The 22,824-nt window shown below is 37.1% G+C and overlaps 1 protein-coding gene across 4 annotated transcripts in view; it reads right to left on the bottom strand.

The window, feature by feature from the left end:
- Positions 1-22,824, bottom strand: part of ROBO1 (roundabout guidance receptor 1) — a 507,540-nt gene that overhangs the window by 97,260 nt on the left and 387,456 nt on the right. For all 4 annotated transcript variants that reach the window (XM_090121053.1, XM_090121063.1, XM_090121072.1 and 1 more), the window contains one exon: positions 20,106-20,263. In XM_090121053.1, the coding sequence (XP_089977179.1) occupies positions 20,106-20,263 (158 nt within the window). The remainder of the gene's footprint in view (positions 1-20,105; positions 20,264-22,824) is intronic.

Raw genomic sequence — 22,824 nt, 5'->3', positions numbered from 1 at the left:
GAACAATGTGTTGTACTGACAACTATGATATTTCTATTGAACTGTGTATTAAGCCTGCTGCATAGATCTCCCCTGGATGCACTGGTGTAGGTAGCTTTCACTGCAAATAGTGACTGAAATCAGAAATAAAACTGAACTTGAACTGATCTCATTGCCTGGTATGTCTACATTTCTTTCCCCTTCAGTCACAAGGATCTGTTACACAGGAATTTTTAAAAGCATTACCACCAATGTGTTGTTTGCACACTTCCAAGGATAAAATCCCAGACTAACTGGGGCCAATTCACCACACAACTATTTCAGTTTTTATTATTTTACCTAAGTATTGCAAATGTAATATGGGAAAACAGTTTGAACAAACCATACATTTTAAGACCTGGTAACCACAAAATAAACAGTATAGTCCAAATCTGCAGAGGTATTCAGCAGTCTATTCCCCACTGAGCATGCCTACGTTGCAAAAGACAGAGATGCAAGGCCATTCTTTATGGTTCTATCAAAAAGTTCACAAGAATGAAGGCAAGCGGAGACTTTAGGCCATCACTCCAGACAGCACAAGGACAGTTTACGTGACTGGAACCCTGCTGCAGACTATGTCTCAGCTGTGCAAGACCTAATGGGGAAGAGGAATACCATACCACTTCAGAGGAGTACAGACTGCTGCTAACTTCAAGGGGGTTTAATTTCCTAACTGTCCTTGCAGGTACAGACCAGTGTCTCCTCACTTTTCTAAATCTGGAGTTTTGCCAGAGGACAACAATATTGATTTAAGACAATTCAGTATCGTGTGTATTTACTCAATAGGAAACTTCCTACAGTTACTCTCAGAAAAGCAGTTGTGCAGGTTGAGAGTATCCAACAGCGGAATTCTCATTTTCAGTTTCATGGCTGAGATGCATGGCTAGGCAAAACTTCACTGAGACTTGTAATCTGAGGAAAGACACTGATCAGAGTGCAGAACTCTCATCACCACAGTGTCAAAATAAATGATTTATCAGGGTCCTGACGTAGGGTCTTCTAAAGAGAACTGTTGTGACAGGATTCCAGTTATCAAGAGCTTAGAAGTAGAGGTTCGTAAGCTTCCTACAATGAGTTCCCACGAGAAATTGAAAGGCTTTAAAAATGCAAAGCGAAGATTTTACTAGACTTAAAAGCACAATTCTGAAACAATAACAAAATGATCACAGTCTGAGGATAGAGGATAGAAAGAAATAGGAATTATTCTTTTTTTTTCTTTTTTTTTTTTTTTCCTTTTGGAATGGGCCTGTGCAGCAGGTCATTATTTCCAGCCTTGGCTTTAGTGAGCATCTGAGTTGCAACATATTTGGCATAGATTCCCACTTGTCCCAAGGAGGAGGTATAGCCCTCCAAGACTGATTGGTCACTGCTGGCTCCTGACTGAAGTGGATATAAATTACAGATTGTCACATCCTTCCTGTGACTGTTTCACTTCCTAGACTTGACTGAAGGAAGCTTTCTGCTCAGTAGCTTCCCAAGGGAAGAAGGAATTTCTTCCTTCTTTATAGAGGGAAAACCTGAGCCCTATTTGGTACAGAATACAAACCAAGGACAAAACTCATCAAATAAAAAAGTTATCAATGATAGCAAAAAAAAGAATCGAGTCCTTTCATACATTTTCACAGAACTACAGAATCACCAAGGTTGGAAAAGACCTACAAGATCATCCAGTCCAACCATACACCAATCATCAATAGTTCTCACTAAACCATATCCCTCAACACAACATCCAAACATTCCTTGAACACCTCCAGGGTTGGTGACTCCACCACCTCCCTGGGCACCCATTCCAGCACCTGACCAGAGAAGCAGTATTTCCTAACGTCCAGCCTAAATCTCCCCTTGCACAACTTGAAGCCATTCCCCCTAGTCTTATCACCAGTTACACAAGAGAAGAGGCCGACCCCCAGCTCACTACAACCTCCCTTCAGGTAGTTACAGAGAGCAATAAGGTCTCCCCTGAGCCTCCTCTTCTCCAGTCTGAACAATCCCAGCTCCTTCAGCCACTCTTCATAAGGCCTGTGCTACAAACCCCTCACCAGCTTTGTTGCCCTTCTTTGAACACGCTCCAGGGCCTCAATGTCTTTCTTGCCCAAAACTGGACACAGTACTCCAGGTGCAGCCTCACCAGTGCTGAGTACAACCAGACAACTACCTCCCTGTTCCTGCTGGCAACACTGTTTCTGATGCAAGCCAGGATGCCATTGGCCTTCTTGGCCACCCAGGCACACTGCTGGCTTGTGTTCAGCCAAGCATCAATCAATATCCCCAGGTCCATTTCCTCTACACAGTCTTCCAGCCACTCTGCCCCAAGCCTGTAACATTACCTGGAGTTGTGGCCAAAGTGCAGGACCCAGCATTTGGCCTTGTTGAACCTCATCCCATTGACTTCAGCCCAGCTATCTAGCCTGTCCAGGTCCCTCTGTAGGGTCTCACTACCCCCAGGCAGATCGACACTTCCAGCCAACTTGGTGTCATCTGCAAACTTACTGAGGGTGCAGTATCAAATTGACAGTTCTGAATTTTAAGACAGATTTGATCTTTTTTCTTTTTTCAATAATTTTTTCAATACTTCTTTTTTCAATACTTTGCAATGAATTTTACTTCCAAAGGAGTACTGGCACTACAGACACACAAATACTTCATAAAATCTAACCTTCCAAAGTAGACAACATTTTGTAATATGAATACTGAAAACCTACCAATTCTCTTACTTGTGATCAAGATGACATGTCACGGCAATTACATCATGCTTCAGAAAAGTTATATTTCTACTGCATTTATCGTTGGCTGAGCCCAAGCTTAGCTCTAACTTTCATAGTAAGACAATGAAGAACATACAGAGCTGTGAAGACATTAAACCTCTCACATCATTTCACATCATTTATGAAACACACTTTCAAGGAAAAAAAAATGGAACACACACGCTCTGTTGTTCATTTTTCACAAAGATTTAAAAGTTATATATTAATCTGCCACATTTCACTCTTCGATCAGAGATCACTGCGGTTCTTGTCAGCTCCAGCACATGCAAGCCATAAATCATAGTTTTCAATGTATTTTCTGCGGTCTGCACGCAAGATTTGTGCTATAGAATCACACTAAAAAGCTACTGCTACAGGAAACCAAAGCAAATTTGATGGTAACTTTCATTTTTATTGAAGAAACACTGAAAAGCTACCAGGCTAGACATTAAAGACTCCTGCTTAGAAGATCCTAAAATCTAAACATATAAGAAAGAGGTAAAAATATGCACAGAGAGATGAATATCCACTCATCCAATTTCCCCAGCCCGAACAGCAGTCTAGTATCATAATTTTTGTTTTCCCTTTATGCCCAGCATTCAATCCTGTAGATAGACTCAATAGGCAGTGAGTGACCTGTAGATCTCAGGCAGTTCACAAAGTGTTCAGTCCGCTGTTACCTCAAGAGAGTACAAAGATAAAGTTCATCTTCAGCAATGGATAGTGAAGCCACGCTATCCACTGTGAAACTCCAGACAGTGAGATTTCTATTACTCTTAAAATTGGCCAACACAGGCTGCAATCAAGCAAAATAAAGCATGCAGTGTTCTAAATCTCTATGCGGGATCATTGTTCCCTAGCGCTCGCACATCTTCCATCACTATCTCTAAGCTCTGCTACCCCCATATGTCCTCATTTGCAGCCTATTACTAAGTTACCTTTGAGAAATGCAGCACCAGCTTCCACAAGACACAGTGCCAGGCAGTTTAGCTCTTCTCACTCAGCTCTTAAATCTGAGTTGAAACCTGCTCAGTATGTAAATGGAAGTGGTTACACAATGAACAGCCAAGGAATCTGAAGAGATAGAAGACTGGGAAACAGGCCTTGCTTATAGTTGCTCTCTCATCTGCCCACAGTAAATGGCTACCGAACACATGGAGGGGGTCTTGAGGCCCTCCTGGAATAACTTCTTTCTTTGCAGCACTGCCTTACTATTCCTTTCAGATGTCAGCATGGGATGAAACTCCTGGCACAAGACTTGGTGTTATTAAGAGTACATAAACAAATCTCAGTAGGTTACTGTACCCTACTGTTAGCACCGAGATACAACCTTATCAAAAACATTGTTAGCAAGACTTATAGATCACTCTTTTTTTTGTTTTTTGTTTTGTTTTGTTTTGTTTGTTTTGTTTTTTTGGGTTTTTTTTTTTTTGTTTTCACACAGATCCACTGTTTTTGCTTATTTATGTTCAGAAAAGGGAGAGAAATCTTATTTGTATCCTTGGAAATCAATTTTTCTTTTTAAAAAAGTTTGAGGCTTTCAAAGACTATGCAGAAAAAAAAAAATAAATCAGAAATGAAGAGAAGAAGATCTAAAAAATACCCCTAGGCATTTTAAGCATAAGAACAAAATAGTTAAATGAGTTATCAATTCTACATTATACTTTGCTTTATACTATTTATATCATACACTTCATACACTTCATACAATCTTTTCCTAAGACAGTGTTTTTTGAAGAAGGAACATAGCCAAACTCCACTGAAAATAAAGACAGAAGTGACACAAAAAGTTAGAGCTTTAAAGAAAGTTTGATACAGAGAAAAAAAAAAAAAGGTTTTTATGATTCTATTTCCCTTTCAAAGAGTTGCATTTATTAATATAAATTTGACAAAAATGTCATAAAATCTTAACAAAATTTACAATGAAATGCTACATGTTTTTCCCAAGCCTGAAGTTTGGCAATGAATGTTTGGTGGAATATGTTGTGAATATTTTCACTATATTTCAGAAAACTGTTTAAATAGTCCTTACATTTTGGAATACTAAATACTGAAATTCTAGAAAATACTGCTAAGATTCAGACATTTTTTCATGACCTGTAAGAACTAAGGCATAAATTCCGTACTACAATATGAATAATGACACTTTCAAACATCTTTGCAAAGACCAATGTGATACGTATGCATTCTACACATAAAATGTTCAAATATAACTCTGTATAAAGAATTGCCTTTAATAATGTGTTAGAATCAGAAAGGTTGGAAAAGACCTTTAAGATCATCCAGTCTAACCATCAACTCATCACCACCACGCACATTAAACCATGTCCTTCTGTGCCTCATCTTCTGTTTCTCAAACACCTCCAGGGATGGTGACTCCACAAATTCTTTGAACAGCCTGTTCCAGTGCCTCACTACTCTTTTGGAGAAGAAAATTTTACAAACATCCAACCTGAAACTCCCCTAGCACAACTTAAGGCCATTCCCTTTCATCCTATAACTATTAGCTGGGTGAAGAGGCCAACACCCATCTCACTACCACCTCCTTTCAGTTAGGTGGTTCTAGAGAGATGATGTTTCCCCTGAGCCTCCTCTTCTCCAGACTAAACAATCACAGTTCCCTCAGCCACTCCCCATCAGAATTGCATTCCACACTCTTAACCAGCTTCACTGCTCTTCTTCAGACACACTCCAGGATCTCGATGTCTTTCTTGTACTGAGGGGCCTGAAACTGAACACAGTACATAAGCTGTGGCCTCACAAAGGCCAATTACAGGAATAAAATTCCTTCCCTAGTTCTGATGATGATGCTTTTTGCTAGAATGGTTTTGGCCACCTGGGCACACTGCTAGCTCAGTGTCAGCTTGTTGTCAATTAAATCAGCCAGGTCTTGGTCTATGCTCATTCTGCTCCACACAGCAAGCTAATTTCATAGCATGATTGCCTGGAAACATCACAAAGATGTAGGTTTATGATCCTAATAGCAACTTTTCAACAAATACTTAGGAGAAGTTCACCCTGAAACTGAGGACTGGGCTTCTGTTGAGACTGACAGGTTTGTAGCTCAAAGCAGCAACTCTCCCCATATGAGGAGATGAAAATCAAAGCAGGAAAAGGAATTTAATGACATGCACAGTTCCTTGAGGAGTAGAATAGCAAGTGCTTATTAAGCAAGATTTTAGAAGAAGGGATGCATATGGAAGTCCATCAGAAACAAATTTTAGATGCTGAAGTAGTCAGATAAGTGTGTAGATATCAGACTGGTTTGAAGTGTTGTTTCCCTAGCTGTGTGATCATGTGGTTAAATAAACAGTGACTTACCTTTTCAGAAAGCTCTTTTGCAGCATTTTCAAACTACTGCTCAAAAGCTTCCAAAGTGGAAAACTATGGTGTCACACCTAACTGGAGATAACGTAGCTGTTACACTGACAATTACAAGTTTCCAGACAAGTCTAAGAAAATGACAATTTTAACTGAAAGAAATAAGTGATTTAAGGCTTGCCACCTAAAAGACTGTGTTCAGAAATGGCAAAAGAGGATACAGCATTGCCCCATTAAAATCTCAACCTTTTCAAGTGAATGTTTAAAGGATATAAATAACATTATGTACAGTCTGAATAATGCAGGTACTTGAGCATAGCTAAGGGATGAAGTATACAAAAGCATGATCCAGAAGACTATACATATTCACTAGCAGAAACAAAGTGCATTGTTTTTTTTCCACTGAATAAACGGATCACCTTTACCTCATAAAACTTTTCAGTATTACCCGCTGTTAATTTTCAAAAGAGAATACTTGGAAGTCATTTGAAACAAAATAGGAAGGAAAATAAAACTTATTTTGGTATCTCTTCCATTTATTATTTCATAAATACAAAACTGGTAACCACAACAAGTCGTCAGTCTATTAGCATATTTGGTTTATCAGTGGACAGTTTTGACAAAAGATAAAACAAAACTGGACTTCATTAGAAGTGCACTTATAGAATAAAATATAAGAAAATAATGAATTTTAATGTGAAGTTGTAAAACTTCAACAGACTTCTCTAATAAAACAGTTCTCCTGGCTAGAGACCAATCATTCAGACAAAAACAGTATTTGCAAACATAATTTTCAGGGTTGGTAAATAAAAACCCATTTTAATTATAACTGGCTAATTATCCAAGCTGGTACACTGGTAGGATAGAGCCAAATAAACTAAATGTAAGCATTTTTTTTAACCTGTCAGTAGCTAGAGTAATATATTCCATATAGCCAATGCTTAGTGGTGTCCTTTGGCCTGCTACCACACACTCTTCTGCAAAATGCAGCCATTTTGTATTGTTGAATCAGCAATTCAGGTGAATCTCCCCATTTTCTAATTTAGAAAGATGCTTCCTCATCTTTTTATTTTCTGTTTCCTGTTATATAGGTTATGTTTTAGTAAGATAGAAAAAAAACAGTGATAAATTTCACGTCTGTTTTTATACAGAACTAGGAAGAAATATACTTCATCAAAAATCATCAAAACATTCCTATGAAACAACACTGAGTCACTGAGGCTTCTATTTAAGTTGTCTGAAACAGTGTAGGTTGAGAAAGGCTCCAAAAGAACAGGTATCTAAAACATCAGAAGCTGTAATGATGTGTTAACCTTGGTGACAGTCAAAACAAAAAGGTCAAAGGTTCAGCTGGCATCCCTAGGGGTGATCCTTCAAGGTGAATTTGAGACTCATTGACAGGACAGCATAGTAAAAATGACACTGAAATCTGAGATAAGTATCTGCTACAAAGATGAGGAACTGCCTTCTGTAATGCACTGAAAAGTACTTGTGAGTACAAGTGCATTTTCATAGAGCACACTAATCATTGTCTTCATGAATGAAAATTTCCCAAGACTTATGATCACACACAGTACCTACTATAAAGACTTTCCTAATTCACTTTAAAAAAAAAAAAAAAAAAAAACTTTTGAGAATCCAGAATGAAAGGGAAAATAATTTCAACATCATTTTGATGCTTCAGCATGCAACTGGAGTGGTGCCCTGGCTTCAGCTGGGACAGATTTTTTCTCCTTCATAGTGTCTAGTATGATGCTATGTTTGGCTCTAGGAGAAAAATGATAACACACCAATGTTTAAGTTGCTGCTGAACAGTGCTGTATAAAGCCAAAGACATTTTAGATTTTTCAGCTTCTCATACTGTCCTGCCAGTGAGGGGACCTGAGGTGAGGTACAAGGAGCTGGGAGGAAACAGAACCTGGACAGTTGACCTGAACTGGCCAAGGGCTATTCCATACCATATAGTATCATGTGAAAAAAGCTTGGAAAACTGAGGGGAGTTCGCAGCACAAGCAGCCACTGCTCAGGGATTGGCTGAACATCTGTTGATGAATGGTGAGCAACTATGAATCACTGTAAATACACACACACACACACACACACACACACACACACACACACACACACAATCATTACTATTATCCTTTTCCCTCTTCCTTTTCTGTCTTTGTAAATTTTTTTTTTTTTTTCCCCCAACCCACAAATTCTGGTTTCTTTTTTTCTTTTCTTTTCTTTTTTTTTTTTTTTAATTTTATTCTGTCCCCATTCCACTGGAAAGCAGGAGGGGTTGAGACACAGTAAGCAAAGAGCTGTGTGGTGCTTAGCTGCTGCTGGGTTAAACTACAAGTGGTTTATAATTGTCTCCTTTAAAATGAAAGGAAAGATCAAAAGAAAGATCAAAATATTTGTATATGGGATAGATCCTGCAAGTATCATGCAGTCACTATGCATGTACCATGGCCTGAGTATGAGAGCATGAATATTATTCTACTGTTTTGCCTACAAAAAAAAAAATCTACTAATGATTTAGGATGTGTTAATACTTTGCACTTTGGCCAAGTGGCACAACACAACTTTGTGGTTATACCGTCAGGCTGCTTTACATGTATGAATGAATTCAGTTTCACAACTCATGAAATGCTGAACAAGTAGTACTGAATAATTTCACAGCTTGCCCAAAATCTCACAGGAAGATTCTAGCAGCACAGCAATCTGCTTTGCTTAGCTTGCAGTCTTTCTACCTCAAGGCAATCTTTCCCTTACTATAAAACAATTTTCTCAGTAGGAAAATATTCACAGTTCTCACTAAAAAACAATGCTGTAATGAATGTATTGTCTCATGATATAAACAACTTATCTTTAACTCTATTCAAAATACACATTTGCCAGAGAGAACCATTCATTCCTCAAATTTGGAATATCTGTATTTAAGCTGTAAAATATCTGTAAAATAGCTTAAATTGGGTACTTGCAGATTCCGAGGTAACAACATCATACTCCTAACAGGTAAACTCTTTCCTTTCGGATTTGTGTCAGGTCTTGCTCCAAGAGAAATTTTCAAACTGAACACCAGACTTTAGAGTAGCCATGAGAGCCAAATGACTCTAAATGAATTGGCAGAGCGATATCTGTGGAGTCTGTAGTCAGTGCAATGAGGGAGGGAAGCCCAAGCAATCATGTCATTGTATTTCTCTTTGAAAACTTAAGTATTCTGAACGGTATAACCATTTGGAAAATTGACAATAACTAGATTCAAGTACAGCTAACCACCCGCACATCCATGTTAAAAAAAGAAAATCAATCTTCCTGTGCTATTTGCCAAGTAGGTTCCTGTTAGATAATGATTTTTGAGGAGAAAAAATAAGATCAATTGTATCACTGATCTAAATGCAGGATGCATATTAGCAACAATTTTTCTCTAGCTAGATTCTCTAGCTGAGTTTCTTGTTAGGCTCTGACCTGCACAATATTACACAGGAGTCTGGAATAATACCCTGCAAAGTGTATGTTAGTGCAACAGTGTAGGACTATCTGAACTTGGCAGTAAGTAATTGTGAGTATATTATTACCCAGAGAGAGAGAAGTACTCTGTTTGGTTGAGGAAACCCAAGAACTGAAAAATTATTATTTTTGAAGTGCTGAGATTTGGATTATACTTTTAATTTAACCAGAAGCATCACAGGAAATTCAGTAAGGCAAAACTATCCAAACATAGTGAAATGAGCAAAAATGAAGTTGACAGAACTTTCAAAAAGTAGACAAAAAAAATCAAAGCAAACCAAACAAGAAGCTCTAATCACTTACATCTGTTCAAGGCTCCAAAAAATGGGCACTATTCTTGTCTACTATTTTTATTCTACATTTTTCTTTTGATTATGAGAACATAATATGTGCAAACTCAGCACATAGGTTGTTGAGGTTTTATTAAACATACTTTCAGAGTTAGTGTCATTCTTATTTTACAAAACTAATTCTTAAAAAAAGCATGATATACAATAAAGTTTCAGTTAGCAGTTATCCGATATTTAGATTTTAAGTGACAACATGTGGTTGCTGTGGTGTGCAAGCAACTACGAGTATCAAAAATGCCAAGAACAATCAAATTTATAAGGTCCACTAGAGACTTACAAGAACAAAAATGTACTTTTTCCCTCTCTCTAAACCAAGTGGGTTTCAGTGTTTTTTTAAACGCTGAAAATGAGATTCACTTCACTGAGATAGACTTACCACAAATTATGCATCGAGTTCTATTGGATACTTGGCTGTTAAAGGTCTTCCACATTATACAAAAGGAAATAATCCTGTATACAAGTATAAAGTAAATATAAATACAGTAAAAAAAAAAAAAAAAAAAAAAAAAAGCTCACAGGTCCAGGAACCAGCATGAAAGAACTAGGAACACAGACACTTTATTTTTTTCTAAACATTTGATATGTAGAGATGATCTGTCCCATGAACAATGGACTGAACTTTCTTCTGAGTACATTTTGTGACTGTACACTGTGTACAGACTTCCCAGCATGAGACCTAATGTCTGGTGTAACGTATTCAAAGAAGGTTCTAAATGTTTGGTATTTCAAATATTGTTTGTTTCTCACTGTTTTTGACATCATTAGGAATCAGTTCCCACTTCATTTAGTATTTCCACACAGCTGATGAGAAGAGGGGGAGAGCAGAGTCAAATTTCTAAACCCAGTCCTCATCTTTACTGTGCATAATATAAACAGAATCTCCTTTCCTGACTGCTTAAAGAATCTAACCAAACAAAAATGTTTCTTTTTCATTAAGAGAATAAAATGAATGAAGAACTAGTTTTCCTCCCACATCCTATCTCCCTTATTCCATTCCCCACAAAAGAAGAAAAAAAACCAACACAAAAACAACCCACTACAGTATCAGCCAAACAAAACAAAGGATATACTTTCTCAGCATAAACCACCTTTGCTCTTAACTGCTCAAAACATAAAGTCTTACATGCTCTGGAAAGCTCAAGTAATCTAGTCTAAGATAACAGCCACCTGGAGGAGGAAAAGCTACCCAGACTCCATTTATATCATTTCAGATGATTCCAGAGGCTCAAAATTCTCAATAAGCCATTTTACAAGAAAATTCTGATAGTCTAATGTCTAAGACTGTGGAACTGTCAAAACTCAAATTTCTAACACATACCATATTTGCTGCCAGCATTTATTTTCTTTTACTATCTAGGTCATCAGTTCATGACTAGGAACAAAAGAAATCCGTGGAGAATTTTGACTCATTGAGGAGTTTTCTAATTCCTTTAAGTCTACAGAATATTTGCAAGATAACATTCTTCAGTAGAAATCATTGTAAAATATAGTATAGCAAAATACATACTTGTTTCACATTAAATGAGTACTTTTTATTACTGCAGGATGAAACAATAAGGGAAATCACAGTTATGCATGCTTGACATTTTAAGCAGTGAGAATAAAAATAAAACAGCTGATGCAATGTACATCACTGATGCAAAGGAACATTTTTGAAAGTTGTGAGAAAAGCAGAGGGGGCAGATATCCTTAGCTACAGAGAAAAGATCTGACAGTATAATCAACAATAACATGATTAAAAATGCCTAAGTAACTTAATGATCAACCTTTTAGCCTAATGCTGAATTATGGTGAGTTTAAATTCCATTAATTTCAGATTACATGAACACAGTCTCTAAGTCTCATAATCTTGCACAGCAAATTATACTTTTATAAGGAATGCCTTTGCAATCAGAGGAGGTCAGTTCTGTCCTAAATGCAAATCTCATCTCTATGATACCCAGCACATACTTGGCCATCCCTCTGCCCCGCATATTGTTTCTCCCGCCCTTTTCACTACTTCCACAGACCAACACTTCCTTTTGGAGATTTCTACTGAAAAGCAGCAATGCTTTGGTTACTCCCTACCAATGCCCACCAAGTGGTTCATTAGCCCTTTCCTCTAGATTCTTCAGTGTTGATTCTTCTAAAACATGTTCCAATAAGTGTGAACCAATGCATGGTTTATCATGTCCTACACTTCATTCAGCATCAAAACATTGAAGGTTCAGGGTTAGCAATTACTCATTTAAGCTGATAAGAACATATTGGGGCATTAAATATGACTCAAAACACTTTAGACTAACTCGCTAACTGTCATTTTCTCATTGTTTTCTTGCACAAAACACACTCTGCGAATGGAGAATGCACTCTCCAAAGAAGTATCTGGAGCAGTTGACTCTCAGGAGCTATAGAGAAGTAAGACAGTGTCCACATGCGTGTTTTCAGGCCATTTGCTTTGGCTTGGCATGTGGGGACCTCAAGCCAATGCAAGCTCTTTTGCCCTTACTCTCAGCACAACAGAAGCTGTGTGGCCATATTAGTACAATACCGTGCCTGAGTGATCTAGCCTGTCTCTCAGCAGGGCTTATTAGCTCAGGCTCGGCGCCACATTAACCGCTGCCATATGGCTTCTGGTCAATTCAAAGAGCGAACTGAATGAGCTCACATCTGCCTGACAAAGTCTGCATAGCTGTGCTCTTTAAAATGGCAAACCTGCAAAATGCTGTGAGGACAGAATCTTGTAAAAGGTTGGGATTTTCAATCCACGTTCACTTCTGTGCTTGTAGAAATACAAGGTGTCACTATTACCAGCTGTGATCAGAATTGGAAACTACTGTCAATGTGATAGAGGCAAAGAGCTTTCATTTAAAAGAACAGTCCAAATTAAGATGGGAGTATGATTAGGTTCTAAAAAAATATAGAGGAAGATGACAAGGAATATAAAAAAGTTTATGTTTTAAAATATTTTATCTTCTTTCTTTGTTAGTAAGTCATTCATCCTTGAGTAATACTTAGGCTACTAGGATTAGTCAGATTTTTAAACAGTCTTCCAAGAAGAGACATCTGAAGAACAATGTTTTTTGGACTCAAATAGCATCAGAACACTCAAAATGATGCAACAAATGCTAGTCAAAGATAAATGTACCACTGAAAAGAGATCAGATATCCCAATGATAACAACACCACAAAAAAAAAAAAAGTCTTGTGAAATAGCTGTGCAGCAGAAGACACAAAGGTGAAGAAACCTTGGTCTTCACAATGGTTGTACAGATTTGGAAACTCCAGTGAGGGTGAAAGTAAACATGCAGGTAGAATTGAGGAGGAAAGCAAGAAAGTCATCTGGATAAAAATGCATGACAACAGAATGACATCTGGCAAGGATAGCACAGGAAACAAAGAAGACTATCCAGAAGATATATTTTCAATGATTAGTGAGTGTTAAAGAAATTGAAGAGTAGAGAGAATCCAACAAGAACAACAGGGACCCTGAAACCGGGCTTTAAGCATGAACACAGAAAAACAATTGTCACACTCTGGAAAAATTAAAAGCAAGAAAAAGCAGGATTTAGAAACGTTCTCATCATCCTCTGGGATAGCTATGTGGTTTCAAATTTTTTTTTTTCCCTCACAATCTTTTGCATTTTTTCCCCTTTGGGTGCCAAGTTAACTCATAGCAGCTCCAATTGTGTTGCCAGAGGAAGCAATAGTAATAGCAGAAGTATAAATCATTAATAAAAACAACTCTTGATCCTTGAGGAAGCCACCATTGTAGAGATCAGCAGAAAGAAAAAGATAGGTAGAGCAGAAGCCAACCCTCTGCGGAACAAGAGACAGAATGAAGAAAAGGTACTGGAAAGAAAGGAAATTGCTGGGCGACAACAAATACATATTATACACATTGGGAACCTGCGAGAGTTAAAAAGAAATAGGAAATTGCTGCCTGCCCTTTAATCCACCTCCCAAAAGAAAAACAATTAGAATGAAATAAAACACTTAACTGGAGTTAGCTGCTGCTCCCCCTACGCACACTGCTTTGTGTGCTGTGTGCCCAGGCCATGATCTTTCATGCAGGTCTCCATAGAACAGATTACGTTAACCTATAAAGTAGGCATTACCTCTTCTACAGAAATTTACATTCTTTTGCTACATTTCTAAAATATGTAATTTGGGAGACTAAGATATTTAAAGACTCCAGATTAAGAAATTAATGAAAAGGAGAGAGGCCAGAAAAAAGAGAAATTGAGAAAAAATAAGTTAGGATGAACATCTTGAATTAATTAAGAGTGTGGCACAATAACTGTATGATTTGTTTCAGGACTAAAACTGTTTTAAGCAGTTAAGATTGTTATTCCTGAACGGCACATAGCAACAAATTCAATCAGGTTTTGTTTCCTTTTTTTCCCGATTTACCTCTCCTTTGCAGTTCTTCCCATTACAATTTATCTTTAGAAGCAAAGGCCCCTTTAGATAAATACAGAATTAATTTTTGCCTTTTCCACAGTTCCCTCCAATACTTTCTCTTTTCTTCTTTAAATTACATGTATAGTAATTTCTTCCATTACTTCCTTCTCTTTCTGACTGAGATAACACTGATATCACCTATCTTGTTTTAAACGTGTTAAAGCTTGAAGAGGTTTTGAATGGTCTCCAGGAAGAAGTATGAATAAAGTCTTCTTGACAATTCATTAACAAAATAAATGGGTCAAATAAATAAACGGTTTTTCTGTGGATAGAATTTTTGAAGAGTTTTTCCTGCCACAGAAAATGATCATAGGCTTAATTTTTTTTTTTTTTAATGTTTTGTAGGAAATAATTTCTTGACTTACTTGTTTAAAAACAGCATTGTGCAAGAGAATAAATATTTTGTATTTTTGATGTACTATTTAATGGCCAGGGTAAGAAAGAGGAATCGAGAATTCTAGTTACAACATCTAAAATAAGAACATAAGTCATTCAAAATTGTCACAAGAAAGTCACGCAAAAAAGGAATGAAAATCTGTATGCATTATTCATCCTATACTTTGATCTTAAAAGCTAGGAATCCTGAACAAGGAAAGATAAATGGCTTCGGAAGGTTTTTCTTTCAAAAATCAAATGAGGATGATTCAGGATAAATGATAGATAAGAGTTAATACGAAAGAGGGAAATTGCAATCACAGTGCTGAAGCAAAAGTTTTATTGCAAGAGCTTTGCTTTTTGTATTCAATTACAAAGGATTTCTTTTTCAGCTACCAGCTTTCTTTTTCACGTGTAAGTAAAAGATTTTAGCTATTAAAATTTCATTTTCAGTATACATCTCCCACCAACATAAGAAGAACTCTTGCACAACCATCAACTTGATCTGCAGTTTAAGCAACACATTCTCTTACTGGGAAAGTATTGATAATTATAGTCTTCTGACTGCATTGTGATTTTTTGAGGTTTAGTTAATTAAGCAGACGTTGCTAATAACATACGAGACAAATTGAGACAGAGAACCAAGAAGGCTCCCCTGTCTAGATGAGAGAACCACAACCTCCTCTTTAAAAGCTTTACACTCCTTAAAGTCCATAATTATTGCCATGTCTTGCCTGAAAACATGCTCAAAGGCCCCTGCCATCTTGGTTAGATTACTGATGTCAACATTTTGTACACAAGCAGTTTCATTCAGATTCATAGAGATGGAACTGCAATGAAGCTCCTTAAGAGAGGCTCTGAGCAAAGGTAGACAGCAGGTAGACAACACTGCACTCCTGATAAATCACAGCACACCAGCAATTTAAATTAACTGCAAAGCAAAGGAAGAGTCCTTTTACATGCCAGTGTAGAGCAAGACATTTTGCTTATCTGACATCAAAATTAAAACCTTGATGCAAGCAGTTAGCATTAATCATATGCCAGAGTGTAGCTAGATGTGTGGGAGAGAAAGGCTAGGTAAATACTACAGCTGGTTGTGAGATGCAGGAAACAGATGGGGAATGAGGTAGGAATTTCATTTTAGTGGTACATGGTAGGAAAGCAGTGAGGACACCATTTGAAAATTAGTGAGAGGATTTAGGGTACAACAGGAAGGCTTAAAAGGGAATGGAGGCTAACTGGAGGTACTTTACTCACAGGCTTACAAGTAACCCTCAGACACTGCAATATCTTGAATGCTTAAGTGAGTCATTACTCACAGCCACTGATGCTCCTGCCAACTCTATCTAGACAAAACACAGTGGGAAAGACCAAACCCTGTGATTAGAAACATCAGCAGAAATTAGAAGATTGATTCCACTTCCTCCTCCTTAACCTATGGCAATGTAAACTCATAGCTTTCAGCTCCAAGGTAAGTGCCTGAAACACGTGACTATGAAAATGGGCTGCCATGTAAAGAAGTTGACTAGACTGCTGAGGTAAGCCTGTTCCTGGCCCTGGCCTTGATCTTTGCTCCAAGGAATTCAATGTGAATTTGATTTGTCAAGGCAATAATTCCAAGTGCATGAACAACAGTAACAGAAACAGGCTGAAGAATTTCCATAGCTTGGCGAGTTCTTCCTCCATTATTTGTAGTCAAGACCTTACATTTTCTCTCTCAACAATATCTCAGCTCCAGGTCCTAGTACAGATTAAATACCTTAAAATTGAGAAATCATATCTGATTTTTAAATTGTTTACAATGAGAAATTAAAGATACTTAATGGACTTTACTGAAGTATTCTTTTTTGGCTATCTGTAGTAGGAGAGATTCTTCATTCCACAATGATCCCAAGAGAAAAATTACCCTGATGAGAACAGAATCTCACTAATTCTGCTCTGGCCTTATGGTAATTGTTTTTCAATTCAACAAATTAAATTAAAAATAAGCATTTGCTTCACATGCAAGACTGTCATTCCTCCTTCTTTTGCAACCAACATGGAGGCATTAGACATATCAAATATAAGCTTGCATAATGCAGTATGAAAGATACGCACAGAAAAAGTTATGTTTAGCTGTGCTGCGCTGATAAATCTGCTTATAGATAACAATATTCAAGAGCAAAGAAAAACAAATTTTGGATGATGGTTCTTCGTCAGATTCACCCAGTGGACATGTGTACAATGAACAACCTGTACTGAGTACAACTTGAAGTAAAAAAGTGCAGTTCTGGGAAAGCTGTGCTCTAAGATGATGTCTATTTCTACAGTCTAACATAGACAGCTGTGCCCAGACCCATACTTTCATTTCATAATTGTTCCTACTGCTTATAACCTGAAAGACATGTACATTTATTTCTTTTCATAGCACATTTATTTGCCCTTCAAATGGACCAAAAATATGCAAAGAGCACTTTGATTTTTATTATCTCACCTACATAAACATATCAATTTCCTTAATCTCACCAGGACAAAATAATATTTTCTTTTTATTGCATTCCAAAGGAAGTTGTGCCTTAACTTGGATCTTATTTAACTGATATCTAAATCTCTAGCTTCAAGATCTGTCAGGAGCCTAGCTACTGCCTCTGTTTCTCCAGCACCCTTACCATTCAGTCTGTAAAGCCCAGTTCTGCTGATGCAAAGATGAACACTGCCATTTCAGATGAGAATGAAGACTCCCCTGTGTTAAAAGAAGGGTTGCTGCATGGACACATTTTTGAAGAAAGTATAGATACGAATCAGAAAAGAGGTGCCAAACATCACCCACTGCACCTAAAAAGTATAATCTTAATGATTAATTTTAACTCATTTTTGTCTGAAAAGGAATTAAACACTTTAAACAGCTCTACACACCTCTTAAAATGACATTGAGTCAAGAATCAAACCTTTAAGAACGAAAGCAGCTAGAAATCCTTTAAAAGCGGAGCCACAGTAAGCATTTTCATTGACTGTTATTACATATATATTATACATATATATATTTTTATACATACATATATATATATACACATACATATATATGTATTTTGAACACCAAAACATATATTTTGACGTTTTCTGATCCTGTAATTTCATGGCTTAAAAAAGAGGAAGGTAGTACCTGCAAGCCATATTACCTAAAATTTATTCTTATTGATGTCACTGAGAGCTTTAGCATAATTTTTAATTAATATTGGAGTTAACTTTAAATATATATATTTAAAGAAAAATAATTTTGCAAAACGGAAAACAAAGTTGATCTATCTCATATAAAAAAGAAGCCTATCCAAAATCCACCAAATTCATTCTTACTTCAATTTTTATACTGCTTTAATTCTCTACGTTTCTATTTTTAAACACAATTGGAAATAATTCAAAGGAGATAAATAAAGAGAAATTCAGTAATTCTAAGGCAGCTTTCAAAATTAATACTTCTTGCCCATCTGTCCTTTAGCACATTCTCTATTCCAGGTCCCATTCTCCCCTTGTCTCCCAGACCCTTGCAAGGTAATACAGATGGTCACAGCAAAGCTGTTGAGAGGTAGAGCTGAATGCACATTTATCCGCTTGGGAAGACCCTGCTGCAGCTGTAAGTCAATGTAAATCTGCATTACAATGTAGCTTCACTCTCTTGCCTGTGAGAAAGCAGCCATGATATTCAAAGTGCTGTTTAAGAAACTGCCAGGCACATAGGACATAAAATAATGTAGTTGAATTAGCTGTCTCAGCATTGTTATTTTACACCTCTGAACACAAACATTCATTTCAGCATGTGAAGTGTGTATTTCTACACCTACATCAAAATCATTTTCATTTGTTTGGTTATTCGAAGCAGGAACTGGTAACACAACATAACTCCACAAAACGTCTTCATGAACGAATACTAGGTAGGTGACTATTTTATAAAATAACGAGAAAACAAAACCAAAGTGAGGGGCTGTATTCCACCATAAGCACAGTTTTCATAAATACAGGTGGTGTTGCCAATCAGTGACAGCTGCCTTTGTTCTGGGTATGTCTTTGTTCTGACAGCTGGAAGAAGAGCAGTTTTAATGTATAACAAAGGGAATGTACTGAATAGGGAACACCTGAAATTCCTTCAAGAGACTAAAGCAATAGAAAATGTGACTTTAAAAAGTACTTCCTGAAGAAAAAGCAGCACTGAAATCTTCTCCTTATCACAGATCAATCGACTTGTCACAGTAGGAAGGAAATTTGAAAAGGAAATTGCAAGTTCTTTTTAAGCATGATTGGAGGAATTACATTAATAGCCAGCAATCAGTATAGGTTCTATAGGGCACTTTAAAATTTAAATGTATGCATATGCCAGACCTTCAGAATGCCCAAGCTTTGTCTTGTTTGCAAAAAGCAAACAAAGCAACAGGCCATTTAAATTTGCAACAAAGCTAATTTTTTACTTAGGTTGCTGGTGTTTAAGTGTTCTTCCATTAAAAGTTTCCCTCATTTGATCATATCACTGAAGTATATAAATTGTATATGCCTCCAATCTAGTTTTATATACTAATAATCTTTGAAATACCAACAGGATCCTACAGGGTAAATTCACACAATAGTTTCTTCCCATATGGAAAGATGTTTTGGATCACCAAGTTGCCAGCATACAAATGACTTCTGAACTCTGCTTTTCCCTATAATTTCTGTGAGCCACTTATGCTCATTAGCTTATTGTTTTACTTAGCAAAAATTAAGAGTGATAATTTTGTGATTTGAGAAGCTGCTTTTTATATAATCTTGAGTAATTGTACACTATTTAGCAAGCTACAGCTACAAATGAACACAACAATTTCATTGGGAAAATAGCTTAATCTGAGAGTACAGGATAAGCCATCATCTCTGTAAAGAAATATCCCAAAAGCTTTCTTATCCTTTCTAATATAGCGCACAGCTCTTTCGCAGTTTCTTTTCAAAATTGCAAAAGAAAGTCTCACCTAGCACTTCCTCTATCCTACTAAAGACGACAGATACAGGTTGTAGAAATTATAAGTGGATAAAAAAAGAAGAAAATTATAGGACAGTGACAGACATAATGAATTTCATATTCACAAGCTTTTAATTTCTCTAAGGAAGAGAAGAACCCAAGTCTTGCATGGTCCTTTTTAACAAACAAATGCATAGTGTATAATAAAGTAGTATGAGAAACTAAACAATGCATTCAAAGCTGAATGCAAACTAACTTTGCCTTTTAGGCAAGGAAGGACAAAGCCCTGGAAAGTACAACATGGCTGAATGCCCACATATCAAGAGACTAATAGTTTTAGATTAGCTGATCTTACCCATCGAGTTCTTCACACAATGCCCTTCTTATACTTACTGTAATTCTCTCATCTTTGTCATCTAGAGGAGTCCCATCTTTTTTCCATGATATAGTGGGTTCTGGGTGACCTCTTGGAGGCTGACATTCCATCACAGCAGGTTCGCCCACAGCTACCATTACATCTGATGGATTTTGTCTGAAGTCATCCCGTAGAACTGAAGGAACGAAGAAAATAAAGTAAAAAATTACCCAGCAGAACACCAACTGGACAGCAAAATGTTTTGGTTCTTAATGTTCCCTGTTGTCATTTTTATTTATACTAATGAAGAGCTCAGTTCATGAATTTCATCTAGCAGAGGATTGTCTCCAGTACTACCAAACTGTAACAGAGAAAGCCCACATACAACTGCCTGTGACAGAGGAAAAAGGCTGACAGACATGAGATTGACTGCCTGCAGGGAACAGCTGCCTCACTTTTACCTGACATAATTTCTGCCTCACAAGAAAATACGGGACTCCTATCACAGCCGAATAAGGCAAAATGTCTTCTGCTCAGTTAGACAGTTACTCAAAGGTTTAGGGTTAAAGAGTGGCCACTGACCATACAAACTGTACCCTAAATTTATGGCTAACTTAACATCGTAGCTACTTTCCAGTTCTTGGAAGAACTAGATGTGGGCAAACACTAGTGCAGCCTTAGCCAAACTAGTCTTCACAATTTGGCTTCTTTCTTTTTGAGAAAACAAAACAAAACAACAAAATAATTATTTCCTGATACATGGGAGTCATCCCTCAATCTGATCAGGACCACATCCTCATTTGGAAGAACTCAATCTTTCAACAAAGGGAAACATTTTTTATTCTGGCTTCATTACTAAAGTTTGTTCTTTCTTCTCACTTGGCCAAGCCTAGGCAACTCTAGTTCCATACACTCATTTACTATGAATGTTGTCTACATCTGCATGATTATTATTTGTTTTAGGAGAGGAAGAGAAATCATACTGTGTTCATCAGACCATTACATCAAGACCCAGTTTGACAGAATAATGGTCTTCCTAAGCCTTGCCAGCTAAGTGACAGCAGGTTTAATCTAAAAATAAATGACTCAAATTATAACAAATATAACAGTCTAGACCTCTCCACTACTGTTATTGTTACCATTCGCAATGAACTAAGGACATAGTAAGAAAAAAAGTACATTACTGCCAAAAAACTCTTAGGATTTTGACAAAGCTATCCGTCACTCTTGCTATGCGCATCAATTTTGTGTTAACACTAAACAGTGCAGAGAATCCGTAGCAAGGAGTATGTCCCCTGAGCCACTGACCACAGACATCTGGGCATACATTACTGAAGAGTGGCTGGTTGTTAGTGATGCTTTTATGCTGCTGTGGTTTAACTGAGCAGGTGGCTCAGCACTACAGTCTTTCACCCACTTACTCCCTTCACAGTGAGATGGGAAAAATAATTTAAAAAAAGCAGAAATTGGAGGCTGAGATAAAACTAATTACTAAGATAGAGAAAAGGACAAAGATAATAGTTATGACTATCAACATACGTACATATGTATACATAAATACACATACATATATATATGTATATAACAAGTGATGCATGAGCAGTTGCTCACCATGGGATGCCCTGCTACCTCCATGGCAAGTGGAAGAGAGCAAGATGAAATCCCATTCCCTTCAAAACTCCTTCCAAATGATATTTTATGATATGGAATATCTCTTTTGCCAGTTGAAGTCAGCTGTTCTAATTCTGTCCCATCCCAGCTCCTTGGACTCTTTGCTGAGAATGGCCTTGGTTCTGTACAACACTGCTTAGCAGAAACTAAAAACAATGGTGTATTTTCAACACTGTTTCTCCCCTAGAACCAAAACATAGTATCATACCAGATATTCTGAAGAAAACAACTCCATCCCAGCTGAAACTAAGACATAAGCTAGGTATGACTTATTGTTAGATGTTACAGAATGTCGGTATGCTTACAGGGCTAGAGGTATGGCCTTGTCATCAAACTGTTTCTCCCTTAAAGGTCTTCCATGCCATTCAGATCCTGTAAAAGGGTCCTAAGGGCCAATGGGTCACTTGAACAAGTTAATTTCACACCTACTTTCTGCAACGCTGCATAATCTAAAATGAAGTTGAGGCACACAAAGGACTTATAGTTCTTTGACTCTGCTTGTGGAGATTTTTGGCAAATAATGCTATCAGGAGGACTATTTTAATTTTTCTTTTCCTCAAATATGCCAAACTTACGCTCTCATAACCCAGAATTCTGTGGCTATAATCACAAGTGTATGTATATAGTTTGATTAATCACAACAAAATATACAACAGGAAAGTTCAAAACTGGTAACAGAAATGTAGGTGGGAACCAAAAGCAATTAATACAGAATATTATACCACTGTTCTAGAAACAGGATATAATTTCTGGATGAAAGAACACTTGTGCACCAAGAAGATTGAAGTGTATTGCTGATTCATCATTTGAAGCTACCAATCCTCTTCCATTCTGAAGCACTCTCATTTCAAAAGCATCAATCTAAAATTGATTTAAACTAAACTTTCTTAACATCCTGGAACCAGGAGATAATGATGCCCTTCAAAAGGGTAGTCAGGGATAAAATAGTTCCACCTCTTTAACAGTACAAAGTAACACAGTAGAGTTTCAGGATTTAATGAAGAAGTTATGAGAAAATTACGTTGGAAGGAACCTCCATGCTGTCTGATGAACATGTTATGTTGTCTCAAATAGATCTAGTCTAAA

This window comes from Phasianus colchicus, chromosome 1, assembly GCF_987193195.1.
Source record: "Phasianus colchicus chromosome 1, bPhaCol1.hap1.1, whole genome shotgun sequence".
Taxonomy (NCBI): Eukaryota; Metazoa; Chordata; class Aves; order Galliformes; family Phasianidae; genus Phasianus; species Phasianus colchicus.
The sequence above is the reverse complement of the archived record's forward strand: the minus strand, read 5'-3'. Positions and strand labels throughout refer to the sequence as shown.